This window comes from Numida meleagris, chromosome 3 (genome assembly GCF_002078875.1).
Source record: "Numida meleagris isolate 19003 breed g44 Domestic line chromosome 3, NumMel1.0, whole genome shotgun sequence".
NCBI classification, from domain to species: domain Eukaryota; kingdom Metazoa; phylum Chordata; class Aves; order Galliformes; family Numididae; genus Numida; species Numida meleagris.
The window spans coordinates 67,468,000-67,488,261 of NC_034411.1; the positions used below are offsets into that span (position 1 = coordinate 67,468,000).

General features: G+C 38.3%; 1 protein-coding gene across 1 annotated transcript in view; it reads left to right on the top strand.

Annotated features, from left to right (window-relative positions):
* Nucleotides 1-20,262, top strand: part of SEC63 (SEC63 homolog, protein translocation regulator) — a 55,115-nt gene that overhangs the window by 331 nt on the left and 34,522 nt on the right. Inside the window, exons 2-4 of the mRNA XM_021390279.1 lie at nt 14,210-14,309; nt 15,149-15,263; nt 18,433-18,545. Of these exons, the coding sequence (XP_021245954.1) occupies nt 14,210-14,309; nt 15,149-15,263; nt 18,433-18,545 (328 nt within the window). The remainder of the gene's footprint in view (nt 1-14,209; nt 14,310-15,148; nt 15,264-18,432; nt 18,546-20,262) is intronic.

Here is a 20,262-nt window from a genome sequence, read left to right on the forward strand (position 1 = left end):
CCGGTCCGGCCGCGGTGTGCCCGAGGTCACGGCCGGGGCAGAGGGGCCGCTCCGCTGGCAGCGCGCTTCTCCCCGCGCGCAGGTCTGTTGTCCTGTTGTAAGCCGCTGTTAGGGGTGCTGTCTGCTCTGCCCTCTGGGGTGCTGCTTTGTGGCACAGACCGTGTTAGAAAGTTTCTCTGGATATTTGAAGATTTCGCTTTCGCGGTCGTTTCCCTCTTTGTCTTTTTTATAGAGGGGAAAAGCGTCGTGGCACGTAAGGGCGCGTTTCCAATCGCGGTTCTGAAATGAAAAAAATACCGTAGAAATTGTCCCCGATTAAAGGCAGTTAAATGCCCCACGCAACGGAGCTGCCCCGCGCTGGTTGCCGCTGCTGGGAGCTCCGACTGTTAGGGACACTTGCACGCTGTGATCTAAGAAAACTCCCTTTAGCACCCTGCAGCATGGCTTCTTATCGCGCTTCAATATCTCATGGCTATTTTGTAGTTTGTATGCCATTTGTAATGGCTTACCCGGGGCACTTTAACTCAGGTGTCATTGTTGAGTATTTCTTCTATGTGTTAAGCTTCCACGTAGGAGTGTGTAGAAAAGAGCCCAGGAGAACAAATGTCATTTTGGTGATAAATCACAGCTGTTTACCAATCGTCCTATCTGGGGCTTCTGCCAGGGCCCTGACCAAGGGAGAGGGTTGGTCCCTGCCGTTTGCTGTGACCTGTTGTGCAGCCCAGGAGTTGGTGCTTTCTGTTGGGCAGAAAGGTTCCCGGCCTTGTCCCGCTGAGTCCTGACTGTTGCAAGGGGAAGGTGAAGATACTTTGTCATCCTTTGGCTGCTTTTTCAGGAGCAGGGGATCACCGAGAGAAGGTAACTCTGTTCCTCCAAATGCGACTTCTTTTTTTATTGCTGTTCTGGTGAAGAGTGGGAAGAGGCAGTGGGAGAGAAAAAGATTATTCCTCTGATATGATGGCATACTTGCTCCATAGTTTTTAGCAGCTGATTTGACTTGGTTGAGACACTGTGCAGCAGTGACACTGCTGTCAGCTTCACTGTTCTGGGGTCTGATAGCAGCACCAGGATCCATAGAAATCGTGTCAGACTTGGGAATGCTTCCCAAGCATTATGTTTGGTCTTCATATATGAGGTTATCCTTACGGGATGGTAGAAAGTGGCAAAGTAAGTTTGCAGTACGACTGTATGGATTGTACCCAATTTCCAGCTAGGTCTTCCCACTAAACCTTGCTCATTTCTTCCCCTCTAGCTAGCATTGTCTTGTGTGTGTGTGTGTGTGTGGAGAGCCTACTGCATATCGCTCTGCAGTTAGTACTGGATTCTTAAAAAGCTGAATCAAGCTGTACTTTTAAAACACAATGTAAATTTTATTACAGTGTTGGTACAGAAATGAGTTAAACTAAGTGAAAATCACCAAGCGTGGCAATGAATGAAAATAAAAAGAATGATTTCTGCCTCATAATTGTCTTAATGGATTTTAAAAATGTGAATATAGTCCAATTTTTCGTGCACGTTTGAATCGTATGCGTCCAGTCTCTTGGCAGGTGTCGTTGCTGTTTTCTGTTATGTGTGGCTCTTTTTTATTTAAAAACTTGAGGTGTTGCATAAGATCACATGTATTGCTCCTGGAGCCCTCTCTTGCTTCATCAGGTTGGTCAGGTTGTTAAAGTGTCTTCACACAACTTTGTATTAAGCTGTACGCATTCTACAATTTGAACCACATGTAAGGAATAAATTAAGACTTATGATGATGCAAAATACATTTTAGCCATGACTTCTTGTTTCAAGAATAATTCATGAGTTTAAAGACCACAAAATCAAAGCACGCACATAGACAGGAAGCTAAGGGAAAGCCTGTGTCTTAAGAGAGATCTTTTTGCTGTGTTAGCTTCTGATGTGCGGTGTTCATAGAATAGAATCACAGAACCATTAAGGTTGGAAAAGACCACTAAGATCACATAGTCCAACCCCAACCCACCCCCACCATGCCCACTAATTACATTCCTCAGTGCCACACCTACACACACGTGTCTTGAACACCTCCAGGGATGGTGACTCCACCACTTCTCTGGGCAGCCTGTGCCAGTGCCTTACCACTCTGAGAAGAATTTTTTTCCTAATATCCAACCTGAACCTCCCCTGAAGCAACCTAAGGCCATTCTCTCTCATCCTTTGTTGGTTCTGGTACTGTTTTAGAGCAGGTTCGCCAACCAGTGCGGCACAGCACGGGGCCAGACTGAATAAGTACTTCCAAGACCTCTGCTCTCTTTGTGTAGGACTAGCTAATGTTTTTGTTCTGGAACTGTATTTTGTCACAGCTGTGTTAGAGGATCCAGCATGGAGATGCCTTTAACGCCGTTATGGTGCTGGGCAGCAGGTTAGGTGCAGCTGGATGAGGCTGTTTCAGCTCCAGCTCAGCCTGTCCAGCAGTGAGGAGGTGGGATCGGAGTGAACTTTTGAAGCAAAATACATAGCTGGCCTCATTTTAACAGTCTTCTGCACTGTGTAACAAGGCACCTTAAACACATGTTGTAGAATTTTTGAGGGGTGAAGAATACATTGTAAGATGTACTTCAGTCACTGATGGGTGTTTGATTTGAGAGCAGACTAGAGGTACTCTGGAAGAAGAGAGAAATGCTTATAGTGTGGAGGTCAAGCCTTCAGTGCCCGCTATTTCATCTTACAGACGCACTGCCTTGGATTACTGGTATGTGATTGCCAGCTGGCTTCAAATGATAGCACTACAGACCTGGGTGTAGCTGATATTCGCTGACATCTCACTGTTAGTTCTATGCTGTGGTTTTGTAGGAAATGCCTGTAGAGTAAATGAAAGGGAAAAAGAAGTCAGTGTTTGTTTTTGCCCTAGTATAGTCTGGGAAGTAGGAGTATATCTGTATTGCTTTATTACCTAGAGAGATCTCAAACTGTGTTACCTAATGACAAATCTATAATAGGATAGCTTTTTGGCAAGCTGTTAAGATTTTGATCTTTATTCTTTTTAGAATAAATTCTTGAAAGACCATTTCAGTGCTCTTGACTTGAAGAAAAACCGTGACTTAACTTCTTGCCTCTCTCAAATACTGAATAAAACTTGACCTGCTTTGGTTTCCTGTGTTTCTGAGCTTTGTTTTTCAGGGCATCGAGAGAGTCCATGTGAATGTTGCTGCAGCCCGCAGTAGGGATCAGTATTTGTATTTGGGGGAGGGGGCTTGCTGTCCTTCAGTAGCTATCCGGTAATTTCATTACCTCAGCTTTGATAAACCAAACAAGCAGGTAATTGACTTTGTTAAACGGATTTGTCCCAGAGACTTTGTCTCCTTGGTGTTCATTGTCAGGCTAATAAGGCTGTTGTAAAAGGTTAATTGTTCAGCTTTGTGTCTTGGGCTGTGGTTTCATAACTGCTTCAAAGTAGCAGCACTCTAACAGAAGTAGTTTTGTATTTCTCCCCCTCGCTGTGTGCCAAATAGGACAGCTAACTGTTGCGGTGGACTGAAAGAGACCGAATGGAGCTATAACTAATTTTTAGCCTTTTCTTTTTTTCCTGAAAGTTTAATCTTGAAAATTACAGGGAAAAAAAAAATGTTTAATCTACGCAAACTTATAATGAAAGCAATTTGAAGCAAGTCCAATAATGCGTAGGTTCTTAGTCAGGTGATTAACCATCCCTAGCCGCTCAGAATAAACATCAGCATCCAGAAAGGAAATGGAGAGCAAGAGGTGAATGAATCTAGCTGAGTAATGCGTCAGCTGTCACACAGTGCTGATGTGCTTACTGAACTTTGTGTACTTTTGATGTACACCTGAGCTGCAGAGTAGAGACGTGCAGTTATAAAACTGTACCGAAACAGGTAGCTGTCAACTGTGGTGTGTTTTGGAGTGAAGTCTCCATATCTGTGGAACTTTATCGCTCGGTCCAATTTTTGAGTTGAGTTAGGCAGACGTTAACTGAATTACCCTGCTTTTAGGGCACTGGTTATTCATGATATGTTAGAAAGCTGTTGGAAAGCATAAAGGTCTTTATCCCGAGCCTCTCATATTCGCTTGACCAAAACGTGGTGTCAAAAACAGTTCAAAACCCCTTGAAGAATAACAGCTGCGTGAGTACTGAGATTAATGTTAATGCAGCTCTTCTCTCTGTCTCTCCCATGATAGAAAGAGAATGCAGGAGCTGTTCTGCTTGGAATGTAGGTCTTCTTCCGGCAGTGAAAGAACAGAAAGACCTACTGTAGAAATGGAGGGAGGGGGAAGGACAAGCTGCTACATTTTTCTTATCTAGGAACAAAAGTACTGGCATGAAATGGAGAAAAGCAGTTTAATTGTGATTTAAAAAACCAACTGTATAATGTGTGTGGTTTTTTTTTATTCTGCCCCTCTCAAAAGCTGTGTGCTGTACTCACACTCACCTTCCTCCCCTGTACCCTCACTTCTCAAATGTTCTGGTGCCTGAGATGCAGCTAGTTTTCTCGAGAAACACTTGGCTAATACAAATTAATTCTTACAAAATCAGGTTAAAGGAGGCTATTCCCTGTTGTTGTTTAGAAATGCCATGTCTCTAGGAAGTAGCATAGGCAGTTTTTACTCTTTTAGTCCAGACTTTTTGCTTTGGGGCTGGACAATGTGCAGAAATGGATGTATATATATCCATATATATGTATATATATGGGTAGGGCTTGGTATGCATGTTCAAAACCATGAACAATGTCCTCCTATGACGGCTTCCTGTGGTAGGAGCCGTACTTTTCTGTGGGTCTTCCTAGCCTACCGGATATCCCCGTGTACTAGTGTAGGTTTCTCTGTAACTATTGTTGCGAACTCCGTAGGTCTCAAGGCTCTCTTTAGAGATCTGTGTTAATCCCCTACTTCAAGATGGGCGTGGAGAAGCTGAGGCTATAAAGTTTTTTTGGGGGCTCTTTAAGGACAGTGAGTCTGCATCTTGGAGGTGACTCAAACCAATGTAAAGAATGCGGACAGCGTTTCTTCTGTTGTATTTGTAATGGAGTAATGAGCACTTGTACCTAACAACAGCTGTGGGAGAAGAAGGGAATCTCAGAAGTACAAGATGCTGCTGCTTCCACTCCAGGGCAGAATTCTGTGTTTTTTCTCATCCAGCTGAAAGATGAAGTTGGTTGAAGTGTGTTGACTGTGACCTCCATCCTTGCTCACAGCTTGTTGGAATCTCATTAACCTCAGAAGTATTTCACAGCATTTTAGTGTTTGGTAGTACAGGATGCTGGTAAAGAACAGGATAAAAATGCAGGATATGCCATGCTCACTACCAGTGCTTATGTGATGGATGGGCATGGGTGTGAAAACATGTTATCTGTGAATTTAAGCAATTTTTGCCCGTGTGTGTCTATAATTTCCTGTTAATATAAGCTGTGGGCATAGTGTCAGGAAGTGGAAGTAGAGCAGTGAAACTCAGTTATGCATTTAAGAACAGTTATTAGATACAAATTGATTTTTTTTCTATTTTTTTTTCAGTGTTGACAGATAGAATGTGCTGTGGTTAACTTAAGCCATTTCAAGTTCAGGAAAATATAGCTTGTTAGGTGACTCTTGAGGGGGAGAATAGAATGTGATGGGAATGTTTAACACAATTTTTAAAATATTTTTTATTACAGCAGTGCTTTGAAGCACTATTTTTTTTTTTTTTTAGAAACATTAGAAGGAAGGGCAAACATCATGAGATGTCTTTAGTAGTGCCTAGCAATTATCTCTAAAAATACATTTCAACACAAAGCTTTTGGACAGTTATCTCAGCTGCCCTTTTATTTGGGGGGGGAAAAAGGACTTGTCTTTTAATGGGAAGTTTTTTGAAGTATTGTAATCTTATTATGAGCATCGTAGCAGTAAAATAAAATTAATAACTCTGTGTTACAGATTATTTGAGTAGCTTCAAGACTGTCCAGAGCACTTAATTCTGAAAAGCTTTTTGTTGCAAGATAAAGAGCAAGCTATTACAAGAACTTTATCTCTTGTTACATGGACATGAAAATAAAGCTATTTCTAATTTTTTAAATTAAATCATTGTTATGGAAGCTTATGAAAACAGTACTGTAAAAGTTGCTTTATGTACTTCTCTGTTAATGCCCTACTTTCTGTGGGGATACACTGGCTACTATGTGGACCCTGCTGAACTACTGGGCTACGTATTAGAGAATTTCAATTTATGTCATTTAACCAGATTCAAGAGTAAAGTATGATAGTTCAGTTATGGCTTCATGAGCAGCAAAACCTTCTTTCAGCAGGGACGGAACTTGAGGGAGGAACAAGGTAAGAGAGCTTAGGTAGCTACCCGTAGGTTTATGCTTACCTTCACAGAGTATTTTATGTGTACTTAAACACAATGTAAAAGTGTCCTGAAAACTCTAACACAGAATTGATGTTGAGTTGGTGAAGTGCAGAATTGAATTAGTGGAGGGCAGTGATCATTAACATTGCTCCTTACCTAACTTCTCAAGCTTTCCATTGTCTGCTGTACTCTCCCATTAATGAGGCAGAACTAAATCACAAGTTTCTTGATTTTTTACTGAGAGATGCATTCATGCCCAGTTAAGAATTTCAGGTTTTTTAATTAATGCTATTTTTCACCTGAACTGTTGTACAAGTAATTGTAATGGGAAAAGCAGTTCTAAAGAAATGTATTGCAGCCTTGCTCATGTTGCTGCTGTTGTGCTTTATCTAGTATTACTCAAAGTGATGCATCAATTGCAACTGAGCAACCCTATTTTTCTTCTCTGAGCTGTATTAACTCTTAAGTCTTTTTTCTAGTGTTGTCACAATATCAGTGATTAAAGAAAATGTTGAAGGATGATATTTTAAGCAGCTTTTTATTGTTTTTTTCTCAATAGCAAAATACAAAAATAGATACATTTTTATTTCTATAATCTTTGACAGCATTTTGACTTCTGCAAAGGCTTACCAAAAAGTTCAAGTATCATCAACTTCTGTAAGAAACAAAAGAGGAAGCATGCTGGATCAGGTTCTGTTGTCTTCTGTACATGATGTTGAGAAAGTGTATACCTTGTGGAGAGAGTAACAGGACAAGTATAAGTGGTGCTTCCTTAGCATATTCTCCCAGTTTGCAGTGGTTTTCAGTTCAGTGACTTCTTTACCGTAGCATCTATGCCATCCCATTACAAAAGGTTCACCAGCTTTGTTTTGTATCTGCTTCTGATTATTTTTTTTTAATGATTGATAATGTTGTACTGGAAAAAGCAGTAACATTCAGTACTATCTGTCCAGTCTGTCATGTATCTTTTTTACAGCTTTGTTACCTCTCCTTGTACTTCTCTCTCTCATCCAGACTAAAGATTTGTAGCTTGTATTTTGCATGTACATCTTCTCATAGTTTAGATGGCTCTTCTTAACCTTAATTGAATGTTTTCTAGTTGTCCCTGTCTGAGAGGTAGGAGCCAGGCCGGTGTGTTGTTCTCAAGCTTGTAAATGCTCTAAGTATACATGATGAAATAACAATATTTTCTTCCTTTACTCACAACTCTAAGTGCTTGCATTGCTTTTTATCAATAATAAGCATTCAGCTGTCATATTCATAGAACTGTTTCTCACAAAACCAAGATCTCATCTCTGAGAAGCAGTGGTCAGCTCCAAGCTTATCCTTATACGTATGGAATAAGGATAGTCCCCAGTGCTCTGTTTCATATCCTGATTTTCACATATCATTCTATTGTCCACTTGCTTGATAGTTAACGTTCTCTAGGATACTCTTCTTTGTTACCCAGAAGAGCATAATATCATCTAGAAGCTTCACTTATTGCTCGCTCCTTTACTCAAGTTGCTTACTAGTAAAGCTTTAGTATCACAGTTTAAACAGATTCATAGAATCATAGAATGGCTTGGGTTGGAGGGGACCTCAAGGATCATCAAGTTCCAGCTCCCCTGCCACAGGTAGGGTTGGCAGCTGCTAGATCAGGTACTGCTAGATCAGGTACTACTAGATCAGAGTGCCCAGGGTCCCAACCAACCTGACCTTGAACACCTCCAGGGATGGGGCACCCACCTGAATCTTCAAAACCAAGCAAATAAAACTTCTCAAGCACGTCAAATAGTAGAACAGTGAAGAACATTCCTGCTCCTTTGTCATAATGGAGTAAGACAAACTATTTCTAAAGTGATGGATAGTTTAGGTTACCTGGTTATTAATAATGAAACAAACCTCTTGCAGTCCTGATATAATTGTATTACTTTATGGTGTTTACTCAAAGCCAGCTTGAATCATAGATGAGTGATGCTGTCATTGCTCACGGTAGTAGTTCATTCTTTCTGTAGGACTGCTTTTAACATGATTCATGAAGTTATACCAACATACATGTCAAATCTTTCTGTCAACAGAAATGCTTGTGGACACTACTAGGCAGCTATGGAACACATGGCTGGTGTTCTTTGTATTCCATCGACAGGAGCATGTCTGTACTGTCAGTCATCAGTACTGAGGCATTGGTCACACTGTGGTAAAACAACAGGCCTTGGATTTTGAAGATGATATTTGTGTGGGAATTCAAGGACTTTGCATTTTTATAGTGTAGCAGGATCGGAGGTATATGCTGGAAAGCAAGGTATGGGTGTGAGCATCAGAAATGTATGACTACGTTAGTCTTGGCTGAGTTGTGGGCCACAGAATGTGTATAAGCTATGGAAACAATACATCCAGCCTGTGATCAGCTTCTTTGTGTTTGTTTGCCCTGTGCTCCTCACCTTGCCTGTGATGGGGGATTTGGTAGACATTGAGACAGACGTGAGAGAGGTTGTTTTTTTGTTTTGTTTGTTTTTCCACTGTAAGGTGATCAAACGCTGAAACAGGTTGTCCAGAGGGATCTCTGTACTTGAAGATATTGGAAGGCCTGCAGCCAAGGACCTGAGCAGCCTGCTTCTCTTGACCCTGCCGTGAGCAGTGGGCTTGCCCCAGGTGACTTTGAGGTCTCTTTGAGCCTTGTGTGTTCAGTGCTTCTGTGATATTCGGGAACTATGTGGTCTGGGTTACCCACCCAGAAAATTTAGACACATCTGCTTTACTTATCCTGAAATCATTCTCTCTGAAGACCTGGATATTCAAGAAGAATACATAAGTTCTGACTAAATAGGACAGAGTTAATTCTTTAGTAAAGAATACTCTACTGATATCTGTATTGTCTGGAATATAAAAAAGAGAAACTATAGTCATCAAATAAAAGAAATAAAGACCAAAGATCAAACAGTCTTTTTTTTCTCCTTCTCTCTCTCTCTCTCTTTTTTTTTTTTTTTTTAAATAATGGCTTTGAGCTTGTTTTTCAGGCATTGCATGCCTGTTGGGTTTCAAGATACAGCTGACTGTATCTTGAGTCTATAGACCAGTGACCTCTGGTTGAGGTATGTAGCCAAATAGACCTCTGCCTTTACAGAAGGAAAAGTCTAAAAATACTTTTAAATTATCTTCCTTCAAAGGTCTAGTAACCAGATTAAAGTACAAATGAACTGTGCTTTTTTTCATTTAGTTATCAATAGCCTAACTGTGCTAGGGTCTCGTTCTATTTTCATTAATATGAAAATTTTAGACAATGTTGAACCAGTTGATTAAAATACCAATTAGTATCACTAGAGTATGTGACTAGCTCTTTCTGAGTATATGAAAGAGGTGGCTCTCGGATTGCTTTTTGTCCCAGGAATTCTTTAATTCCTTGAAAACCTAAGGAGTGTATTAAGATGAAGCTCTAGGTGGTTATTCATACACAATAAGATACAGATATATCATATGTATATATACATATATATAATACATTATATATATATTATATACAGATATAATAGACACTTCTGAAAAGTTGTATTGATGAAAAATTGCATATGAATCTCAGGAACTTTAGATGCATCTGAAACCATTTGGAAGGAAATAGAGGAACTGTGGTATGCTTCCCTGGATAACTTGCAGAAATGAACTGGCATTCTCTATCTTTATCTAAAAGGGGTGCTTTAGCAATACCTTGACACATGGGTTATTGTTAGTGAGATTAATTCAGAAGTTCATAGATGCACTATGCCTTTGCTTTTGAAGTCTCTCTAATACTATTTTAGGAGAGATGCTCTATTGTTAATGATTTTGCTCATCAAATGAGAAGTTTATTTTGACCAGAGAAAAAGCAGCTTCTGCCCCTACTTGCCTCCCAGTAATCCCATGTCAAAGCACAGTGTGTGAAGTGCCCTTACGCTTTGGTAGGTAGCCACGATCTGGAGTGAGAAGAAACAGACCTTTTTGATCGACTGAATCTTTTTCCTTGAGAGCAAGGATTCCAGAGCTAAAATCCAAATCAAGTACAATTCCTATTGCATACTGCTCAGGGTAAACCTTTGCAGTAAAATATACTTATTCCTGCATGCTTGGGGTCTGCAGGATAAGTTGCTGTTTTTGCTAATCAAAGTAATTATCTGGTATTCAGGCTCTAGCTAGACCTTTTTTTCTTCTGTAACCTATTTCTTCCTAACTGGGTAAGTATTTTCTTTGGTGCAATCACACAGGTTGTCTCTGAATAAATAGGAATTCTGTTTTTCCTAGATACAATGGTAATATAATATATTTTCTACTCAGGATGATGTTTTGCCTGTAGCTTTTGCCTAAACTGGGACGCTTTCTGTCTTTACTCTTCCTTCCTTATCTCAAGCAGTTGCCTGCTTTTGAATTCCGTAAGTTAATGTGCTACTGATTAATTTTATCAGAAGGAGTGCCTAGGGATAGCAGGAAATTATTTGCATAGTCCAGACTTGCTTCAGCTTGGGAAAGATTTGATTCTCTTTATGTTCCAGACAGATAACTATAAACAATCATTCATCTCTTTAATGCCCTGTAGTCTTGTGTGTTGTTAATCAAATGAGACCATTGCAATCCTAAGATTGGAAAGAAGTTAAGAATGTATTTTTGCTCTGTTAGGATTTAGTCAATTGTAATTAGATTTGATCCAGAGTTTTTCATAGGCTTGTGTAAAATGCAGTGGCTGCTTAGCATCGTGTATTATTTTGTATTAATCTGAAGGAGTCCCCCTGTGCAGCATTGCTTTTCCAAGACACCATTGCCAGGGACTCTCTAACTGACTTAGGTGTCATGTTTATCTTTCCAATGGGCTTAATTTTTGCTCTTACGAGTTGCCTCATTTTTCTTTTCCTTGATGTTGTTTTCAAACTGTTCACAAAACATTATTCCTGTGGCTGTTACTAGAAGGCTGTTCCAAAACCTCAGTTCTCTGGTTACGACAAAACATCTTTAATTTCTAGCCTAATTTTTCCTGTGGTCAGTTTTTATTTGACCTAGTGCCAACTCTAATTTTTCTTTGCATAATTACTGTGTATGTATTTATTTTTTTTTTTTTTCCCCTGTGTGGTGTCTTCCTCTGTGGGCATTTTGGAAGCTTTTTGGCACAGTAAGATGAAGGGTATTGGCTGTTCTTGCGGGGAGGATGGAGGCAAGGAAAAGAGGAGGGGATCATCTGGCACTTGTCAGGGCTGGACAGCAGGCAGATGTGAGAACTGGAGCATTGTGTCACAGCAGAGATTTTTTTCAAGACAAGGCAGAGCATCTTGCTGAGAGCATCCTAGCAAAAACATTAGAAGTCATATCCTATTAGGCTTAATTCTACAGGATTAAGTAAAGTGAGTTTTCTTACCTCTAGGCCTTCTTCAAGTTCTCTTCTTCACTTTCTATTTCCCCAAGTGCAATGGCAATCCATTTTCACATTAGTTCTGCGTATTTCTCCAAGCAACTTAGTCAGCTAAGACAGTTACCAGGCAGCAGCATCCCTCAGTTGTGCTGCAGAAATGCCTGCAGGGACGTGCTGTGGATTGGGTCAGTTAGCTGATCTCAGTGGGGTTACATTGAACAGTTGGCTTCATCCTGCTTCAGTACAGCACAAACAAGATTATGGACAGTATTTGGAATGAAAGATTTGCAAATTGAACACTTGTCTTCTCTTAGGAAGGTGATATAGGTGACTTCAGTAAAAGCATCACATTATGGCTCATAGTTTCCCAGTGACCATTTGAAATCCCTAGACCATTTTCCTCCCTCTTTTGTAGCAGACTTCTTTAGTCGCCATTATTTGTCTCTTTAGTCTAATGCCATCAGCTTTTTGATATGCCAGCTCTATGCACTGGTCATGTCCCTTAGCTTTGCGTTAAAAATCTAGTTCAATTTTAGATAACAGCATGCTCCCATCTAGTTGTGGTGAATCCAGTTCTGAACCACTGGAGGTGATCTCCCACAATTCTTATCTTAAAAGAAAAAAAAAAAAAAAGACAAATTGCCAAACTAACTTGTATTCCACCTTTCAATTGTATTCTACCAGTTCAATCAGGATTGAATTATCTTTTATTGTGTCTCCATCTTTGGGTATGATAGGACAACTAAATCTTCAGAAGGAATCTTACCAAGCTGTTTATTATCATGTTGAATTTCTATGAAGATACACTCTATAGAGTTAAGTAGTTCAGAAAAATTGATACATTTGTGTAGTTAGATGTTACTGTGTGGCTCTTGATTTTTGTTTTCCACTATTTTGTGGCTGATCAGGTATTGTCTGTTTCCACTTTCTTTCTGCCAAATCAGCTAGAGTTTAAGCTATAGTCCTGGGCTCACATCTGATCTGGATCATGTTTTTCTGGCCCCAGATAGTTTGCTTTCTGTGAATTCAGGTTTCTAGATATTTCATTTGAACAGTATGCTTACCAATTAAAGTAGGTTCCTATGCTGTCTCTGTTACCATGATAGATTACTACACACACAGAAAAAATAACTTCAGAATAAGTAAGCAGAGATCAGCATTGTCTTCCACAACAACCTTTTAGAAATTTTTCCAAAGAAAAATGTTTCCTTGTGTCATAACCTCTATTTTAATTAAGATGAGGCCATCACCTTGTTAAAAGTGCCAAGTTCAGATGTAAGACTTGCATAGAATGTGGTTGACATATGCTTTGGATAAAAGTTGTTAGTATAATTCTTGCATTTACATAATTCACAAATTCAATTTAAAATAGCTAATTTAATCACTTAATATTCACCACCAGTACGTAAATGTGTTGAGACTGGAGGAAGATTTCTCTCTTAATTCTTTCTCCTTTAATCTGAAAAGTAGTCTTGTTCTTTTGCTGGTCAGGTACAGTGTCCGTTGCCTGTACTTGAGAAGCATTGCAGGTCAGACTTCATAGCCTCTAGGTGGGTAAACTACTTAAAGATAAATAAGATTGAAGTCACTTTTAAATGTATAATTTCAGTGCTTACAGAAATTCTGTACAAGCTTTTCACAATTTTTTTTTTGTGTGTGAAAGAATTCTTTGACCAAGTATAACCTGATCTTGATGAACACTGAAATACAATTAAATTATGTTAATGGGAAGAGCTTCTTTGTTTTGTCATGGTGATGGTGACAATCTAATTACAATTTCTTCCTAATCCCATCCTGTCCTGAAAGGAGATGGAAGGAAATCTTGTGGGCTGACCCACATTTAATGCATATGCTCTTACTGAGCTACATGGTTTACAAATAAGTTTTAACTTTTCCTTCCTCCCCCACCCCTGTAGGAAAAGCCAAAATGAAAGCAGCTTATAAAAAGCAAGTGCTGCAAAGAGAATGGAAAATGCATCATAATTTGAACTGAGGAATTAGCTGTTCATCTGGACTTTTTCTTTGGTTTCATAAAAACAGTTTTGCTCTTTTTCTTTGTACACAGAGGATGGTATACTAAAATGGGAGACTCATTGGTGTTGACTATAAAATGGTAGAAGAAATTGCAGATGCGCGTTAGACAAGCAAAGGCTGGATTCACAAGTGATGGTTGCTTCATGGCAATTGAAAAATATAATGGATTCCTTTTAGGTAGAGAAGTATAATCTGGAATAACTTGTGGTTACGGAAGGCACAGAATCATTTACGTTGGTCAAAAACGTTATTTGTTCCACTGTTACTGGATTTTTTGTTAGTCCTTAAATGACCTTCCACTACCTTCTCAAGGATGAAGTGATCATGTGGGAAGTGCTCATGGTCCCAAGCCTGTCAGTGTTAAAGGTTTGGGCAATGCTTGTAGTTGGATGTTTTAACTCATAGGTTGCTCTGTGTGGGGCCAAAAGTTGAACTCAGTGATCTCTGTGAGTCCCTTCTATGATTCTATGTTTGCTATTCTGCTTTTTGTCAGATTGATTAATCAGATTCCTTTTCGTTATTTTCTGTAGAGCAAATTCGATTAAAGAATATAAGAAACGTATATGGAAGGTGCTTGTGGTATCGCTTGCGACTTTTAAAACCGCAACAAAACATAATTCCTACAGTAAAGTAAGTATGTTTCATTTGCATGATTTTCCACTAAAGCAATTCCTCTATCTTACTTTTATAAAAGTATTTCTTTTTAATCAATTAATTGGGAATTAATTGCATTGTGGTTGTTTTTGTCATAAGACGTTTGCGATTTCCTGTGTTTGAATAACACCTAATCATTATCTAGTAGTGCTTGAAATAGATGAATGCTTTGTTCTTTATAAAATACCTGTTAAATGAAACTGTAAACCTCAGCACTAATAAATATGTAGATGGTGCATTTATTGTTTTCTAAAAAAAAAAAAAGCTCCTTCCTCACAGAAACTAGTGGTGCTAGTGATGTATTTTGATTTAAATATTTAATGTGTAAACATATGTATTTGAGTATACAATAGTAAAAAAAAAAAAAGGGTATGTTCAAAGTCCTTGTATCCTTCAGTTCTTTGTTTCTTACTCTTACTCTCAGTATTTTGCCTTCTGTTATGTATCTTTTTCACCTTTTTTTTTTTAAAATAACATTTGTTTTTGTCTAGGATGAGATTAAAATCATCCTTTGGAAATAAGAAATGCTATTGTATACCTGCTGAAGACAGGCAGCTAAAGAAAGGAAAGAGCCTTTGTTGATAGTGGCTTGCCTGTTTTTTTTTTTGTTTTGCTTTTTAAATCAAGTGTCTCTTCTCTGCCAAAGGTGCTATTATCACTGAAATACTCATACCTGCTTTAAAATTTCTGTAATATCTCTTGCTGTTTTAATATTGTGCCTTGTAGGCTGATAACAGATGGCCTTATGTGTTATTTCAAGAGTAACACTAGACCTAGTGGATTTGTACCTGTTAAAAATTCTTTCTTCCAAACAGGAAAATAATCCTCCTTGCTGGATGGGCATTATTTTTGTTTCTTGCATACAAGGTTTCCAAAACGGACCGAGAGTATCAAGAATATAACCCTTATGAGGTTCTACATTTGGATCCTGTAAGTAACAGCATTTTTCAGTAGTGTGTACTGCTGTAATTCTATGTTTTGTCTAGTGTTTTGTGTCTAGATGTTGAATTATTTTTAAATAGGTAACTTCAGTGAACACATCTCATGGTTTTGTTCTTCTTTGGCATCTGCAAGTTGCTGTTGTTCATAGAATCATAGAATGGTTTGAGTTGGAAGGGACCTTTAAGATCATCCAGTTCCAACCTCCCTGCTATAGGCAGGGACACCTCCCACTAGACCAGGTTGCTCAAAGCTCCATCCAGCCTGGCCTTGAATGCTTCTAGGCAGGGGGCATCCACAGCCTCACTGGGCAACCTGTTCCAGTGTCTCACCATGCTCACAGTAAAGAATTTCTTCCTAAAATCTGTTCTAAATCTACTCTATTCTGGTTGTTCATTGTGAAGTCTATCATTAGATATTCTGTGATGAATTGTGCATCTAATACCTTCAAAATTCAAATGACTCTTAATGTAATGAAGTGGATTTTTTTTAAATTGATCTTATCTTGTTGGGATGTTACTTTTATTTCTTTGTGCAGAAGGAAGTTCATTCTGCCTTGTATGCCCTGTAGAAAATCCCTTCTGGTTATCCACATTTTGCTGTAGTAAAGGTTATGCTGAGTCTCAGTTGCATATGTGAATGCAGAATTGAAAATCACAAATTCTAAATAGTGTTACAAGTCAACTGGCTTATTCAACTGAAAAAAAAAAAGTGGTGTTTCTATAGAAAGCAGATCTGCAACACTTCTATGTTGAAGGTCTGATTAAGAATGAATATAAGTTATAAATGTGAAGGAGACAAATAGACCTGCTGGGCATCTATTAAGCTCTAGGTTTTGTCAAACTCTTTTCCTTTTAAGTGCAGTACCTCAAGCAAATTCTCTTCTTAGGGTAATTATTTCCTACTCTTTCGAGTATCAGTGAAGTTATTTTCTCAGTTCTGAAATCTGAGATGTTATACTCTCCAGTCTATGGAAATGCATTCTGAATGCAGCTTAACGCAAGAATAAGGAAGAACTTTGGATGTATACCCATTTGATTAAACTTGATATGTACTGTTAGTGTGGAAAAGCTTAATATGAATATGAACATTCATAAAAATATCTCTTGCTATTAATGAAATAGCTTGTCAGCATAGGGATAGACATCCCTGGTACAGCTCTTTTATGCTTAGAAACTCATTACAGCAAATGTGTAAGCTTCAGCCTGTTTCTAGCTAGGCAGGTAGAACAAGGCTTGTCTGTCAAGTGTGGAGGCAAGTTAAATTCAGCCTCTGCCGAGTTCCTCTGTGAATTGACTGATTGCTGACTCAACTTTTCTACTGACACACAGGAGCAAGATAAATTTTTCCTGTTGAACGGTTTCTGTTGGAACTGTGCAGTTCAAATGTTCATATTTCTGGATTAACTTTGGTTAAACAAATCTGACTAGGGAGAAGGTCATTAGTGGTTTTTCTTTTGTATTCTTTAGCAAATTTATACAACACTAAGGGGAAAAATGTGTGTATGTACTGAATTCAAACTTGATTTTTATTGAGGAAAATTTATGAGCATAATCAAGACACATGTATCTTAGTCAGGTGAAGAAACCAGTACTGGAATGCTCTGAGCACACAGGTAGAGCATAAGGAAAGTTGAATTAAAACTAGAGATGTTAAGGAGTAGATAAAAGAGATGAGTATAAGATGCATCAGTTGAAGTAGAGTTGTGTAGTAGAACTCAAGATTTCAGAACATGGTGGTCTTTGATATTTTTATGCTCTCAGAGAATGTCTGTTACACCCCTTTGAAAAACTTCTGTGTGAAAGTTTACAGCCGCCTTCTGCTTTTATTCAAGTGGAACCGTTAGAGTCATTGCCTGCCCTGCTGATGTATGATATAGTTGTTGAAGTGTTGTTGCATTACGGAAATGTTGGTGTGGTTAAAAAAGAAAAAAACAAAAAAACAAAAAACCACCACCACCATCAACAAAAATGAACTTTGTTTCCTAAAAATTGATGAAAGAGTTGCAGATGCAAACTTGAGAACTTCTGGTGCACAACAATTTTCTTCTTTGCGTTCACATCCACTGTTTGTATTTCTGCACTTTCTAGCTTGTGCTACTCATCTGACACTTTTTGTCTAGTCTTGAAATAGCAGTTTTTACTCAGTCTGATTTATTGCAGATTAAATTCATCCTGTGTCTCAAATGAAGCAGGCATGCTGTTAAAATAGCAGTGGAAAAAGATAGATACGTTGTATAAAAAGACATGAAGTAACATAGCAAATGAAGCTTTAGGTTAGGTTAATTTCTGGCTTAAGTTCATTGAAACAGTACAATCACTTTTAAAGTAAGTTCTTGTATGCTTATTATATACTTACTTCAGCCTGCAAGACCGCCACATGTTGAAGAGCTCTGTAGGTGATGGTTCTGCGAAACTTAGGGAACTTGGTGGAAAAATTTTATCTGCACTTGCATTAAAATTGTGTGTTTACTTGACTAATGAATTTCCCAGTCCAACCTGAAAGTTAATGTACATGGGATTGTGCTGGTAACATCTGGCAGTGAGCTGTAATAGAATAAAGATTGATCTTTTTTTCAAGTAGAAGTAATGTATTCCCTTTATTCAAGAAGTTTGAAATAATTTGTGGGTAGGATGTTTCTAGTCAAAGGCATACTTTGATATGCAGGGATATACGTTGTTCTTGTGACTGACATTTGTTTCTGCCTGAAAGCTGCAAGTGAACCTTCATACTTGATTTATGAACTCTTTGCTTAAACAGAGGACTACTGCAAATTAAGAATTCTTTGTGTTCTTCAATATGTTCAGGGAAAGATGAGAATTGTTAAACTGATGTAGAAGCCTTACTTTTTTTATAAATGGATGAACAAGTAACACAGGAAAAAAAATAACAATACTCAATTATCTGGGTATCTTTTTGTTAGCCTGTGGCTTCTAACTTGATTTAAAAGTAAAATGGTTATTGAAATGTTATTAGAAAAACACTATAATAGTGTTTTTATGAGATGCTTATGTAGTTTCATGATCATATCGTATTAAAACATAATCTTTAAACATGAGTGGTTCAGAAGAATATTGCATGATGTGTTTTAGAATACAGATAGAGAATAATGGATTTGATTTATGATATTTATTAATAACACAAAACTTTCTTTTTTAAGGGAGCAAGTATATCAGAAATCAAGAAACAGTACCGTGCACTGTCACTAAAATACCATCCAGATAAAGGAGGAGATGAGGTTATGTTCATGAGGATTGCTAAAGCATATGCAGCGTAAGTTTGTTTTCTGCCTGCAAAAACACTAGAAGGATTAAACATGTAAGGTAATAACAAGGGTGACCTAAGCAGCCAAGAGAAAATGTTTTTGGATATGCAGTGAAAAGAACAAAATAAGTCAAAATGTAGCTAGATTCCGTGTGTGCCTGTTATGTGTACAAGCTAGGAAGAATAATTTGTTTAGCAACTGTGAAGGTATTAGTTCCTTGTATTTAACTTTCATGTCAGCTAGGAAAAGTGCTTCCCCTGTGATACAGGCTGAATCTTAAAGATGACAAAGAACAAAAAAAGTGTTGCAGTGTTCAAGCAACGAACCCTGTTGTGGCCACTCTAAAGCATCACTTAGACAATAAATGTACTGTTCATTTCATCTGATAGTAAAGCCAGAGTAAGAAGCAGTGTTCTAATCCTGTTGCCCTCTAGCAGCATAGGTGCTTCATTCTAGTTTTGATTGTTTTCTCTCAGCTCTGTCACATCCCTTTTCCTTTGTACTTGACTTGGAGACCTGTTTTTTGACTCAGTGTCTGTTTCATATTATCTGTATAGTTCTTAAAATGTGAATCCTTGAAACTTCCTTCTCTCCAAAGTATTTTTTTTGGTCGAACTTTTTTTTTGTGCCTTTCTTCTTCTTTTTTTTTTTAAATCCAAGTGAAGATGTGCAGTATTAGAATTCAGTATAAAAGAAATCCCTTTAGAAAAATGAAGTTATCCATAATCAAAATCTGGGTTTGGTTTTTATAATGCTGTTTTTACACTAAATCTTGGTATAACTATCATCCAAGGAGCTAGCAAGTTACTTTTAAGTCAGTTGTCTATCTGGTTGACCTTTCTGAGATGGAAAGCCTTCACCTTGAGTAGTTTTGAATTTATTCTTCCTGCTTTTAAACAACTGCATCGCTGTGGAGTCTCTTCAATAGAAGACTATCATACTGCTTCCTGAACTCCTGAAAAATCTCACCTTTTTATTTTGCAAACTAGCAATCAAATGCTTGGTGAGTACAGTTTGATACGTGTGCAACAATAGTGGCAGAGGCATATCTTAGAGAAAATGACACTAGAGTTACTTAGCCCTGTTGTCTGGAAAGGATACATGCTCTTTAGGTATGCTTGTTAATAAGTATGAGACTTAGAAATGAGTAGGAAACTTCTGAGTCACTGGATTTCTTTTCTGGCAAAGGCTTTGGTATAGCAAATGTGTGGTGGTGTTTCCTAAAGCAGAAACTTCCTACTTCCTTGTAGTAACAGGGATTCTTCTTGAGATAATCTGTTGCCAAAAAAATGTCAGTATAGAAAAGGCATGAGAACTGTAAGATCTGCCTTCATTGATACGAAACTAGATACTTCTAGAAGGGAAGGATATAACAACAAATAACCAAACAAATGTGCTATCAGGGGCTGAAAGTATAGAATAAGAGAATAAAAGCTCTTACAGACAACTTCTGTGTTATCAACTCATCTCGAATATTTACCATCTTGCCCCCAAAAGATAGCTTCAACCTTTGTTGTCTTTTGAAGCTTGCTGTACTATAACCTGGCATTGAAAGATGCTTTTTCTTGAGAGAGTGAGCAGTCAGTCTCACAAAAGTGAGATGTGATTGTTCTCTTTCCTGTAAGAGGCTGCACTCTTTTGCATCTGATTGCTTTTGCTGTCAGAGTGCTAAAAATATTTGCCCGTGTATCGTAAAGGAAGGAATACAGCAACATTGTTTTTCAG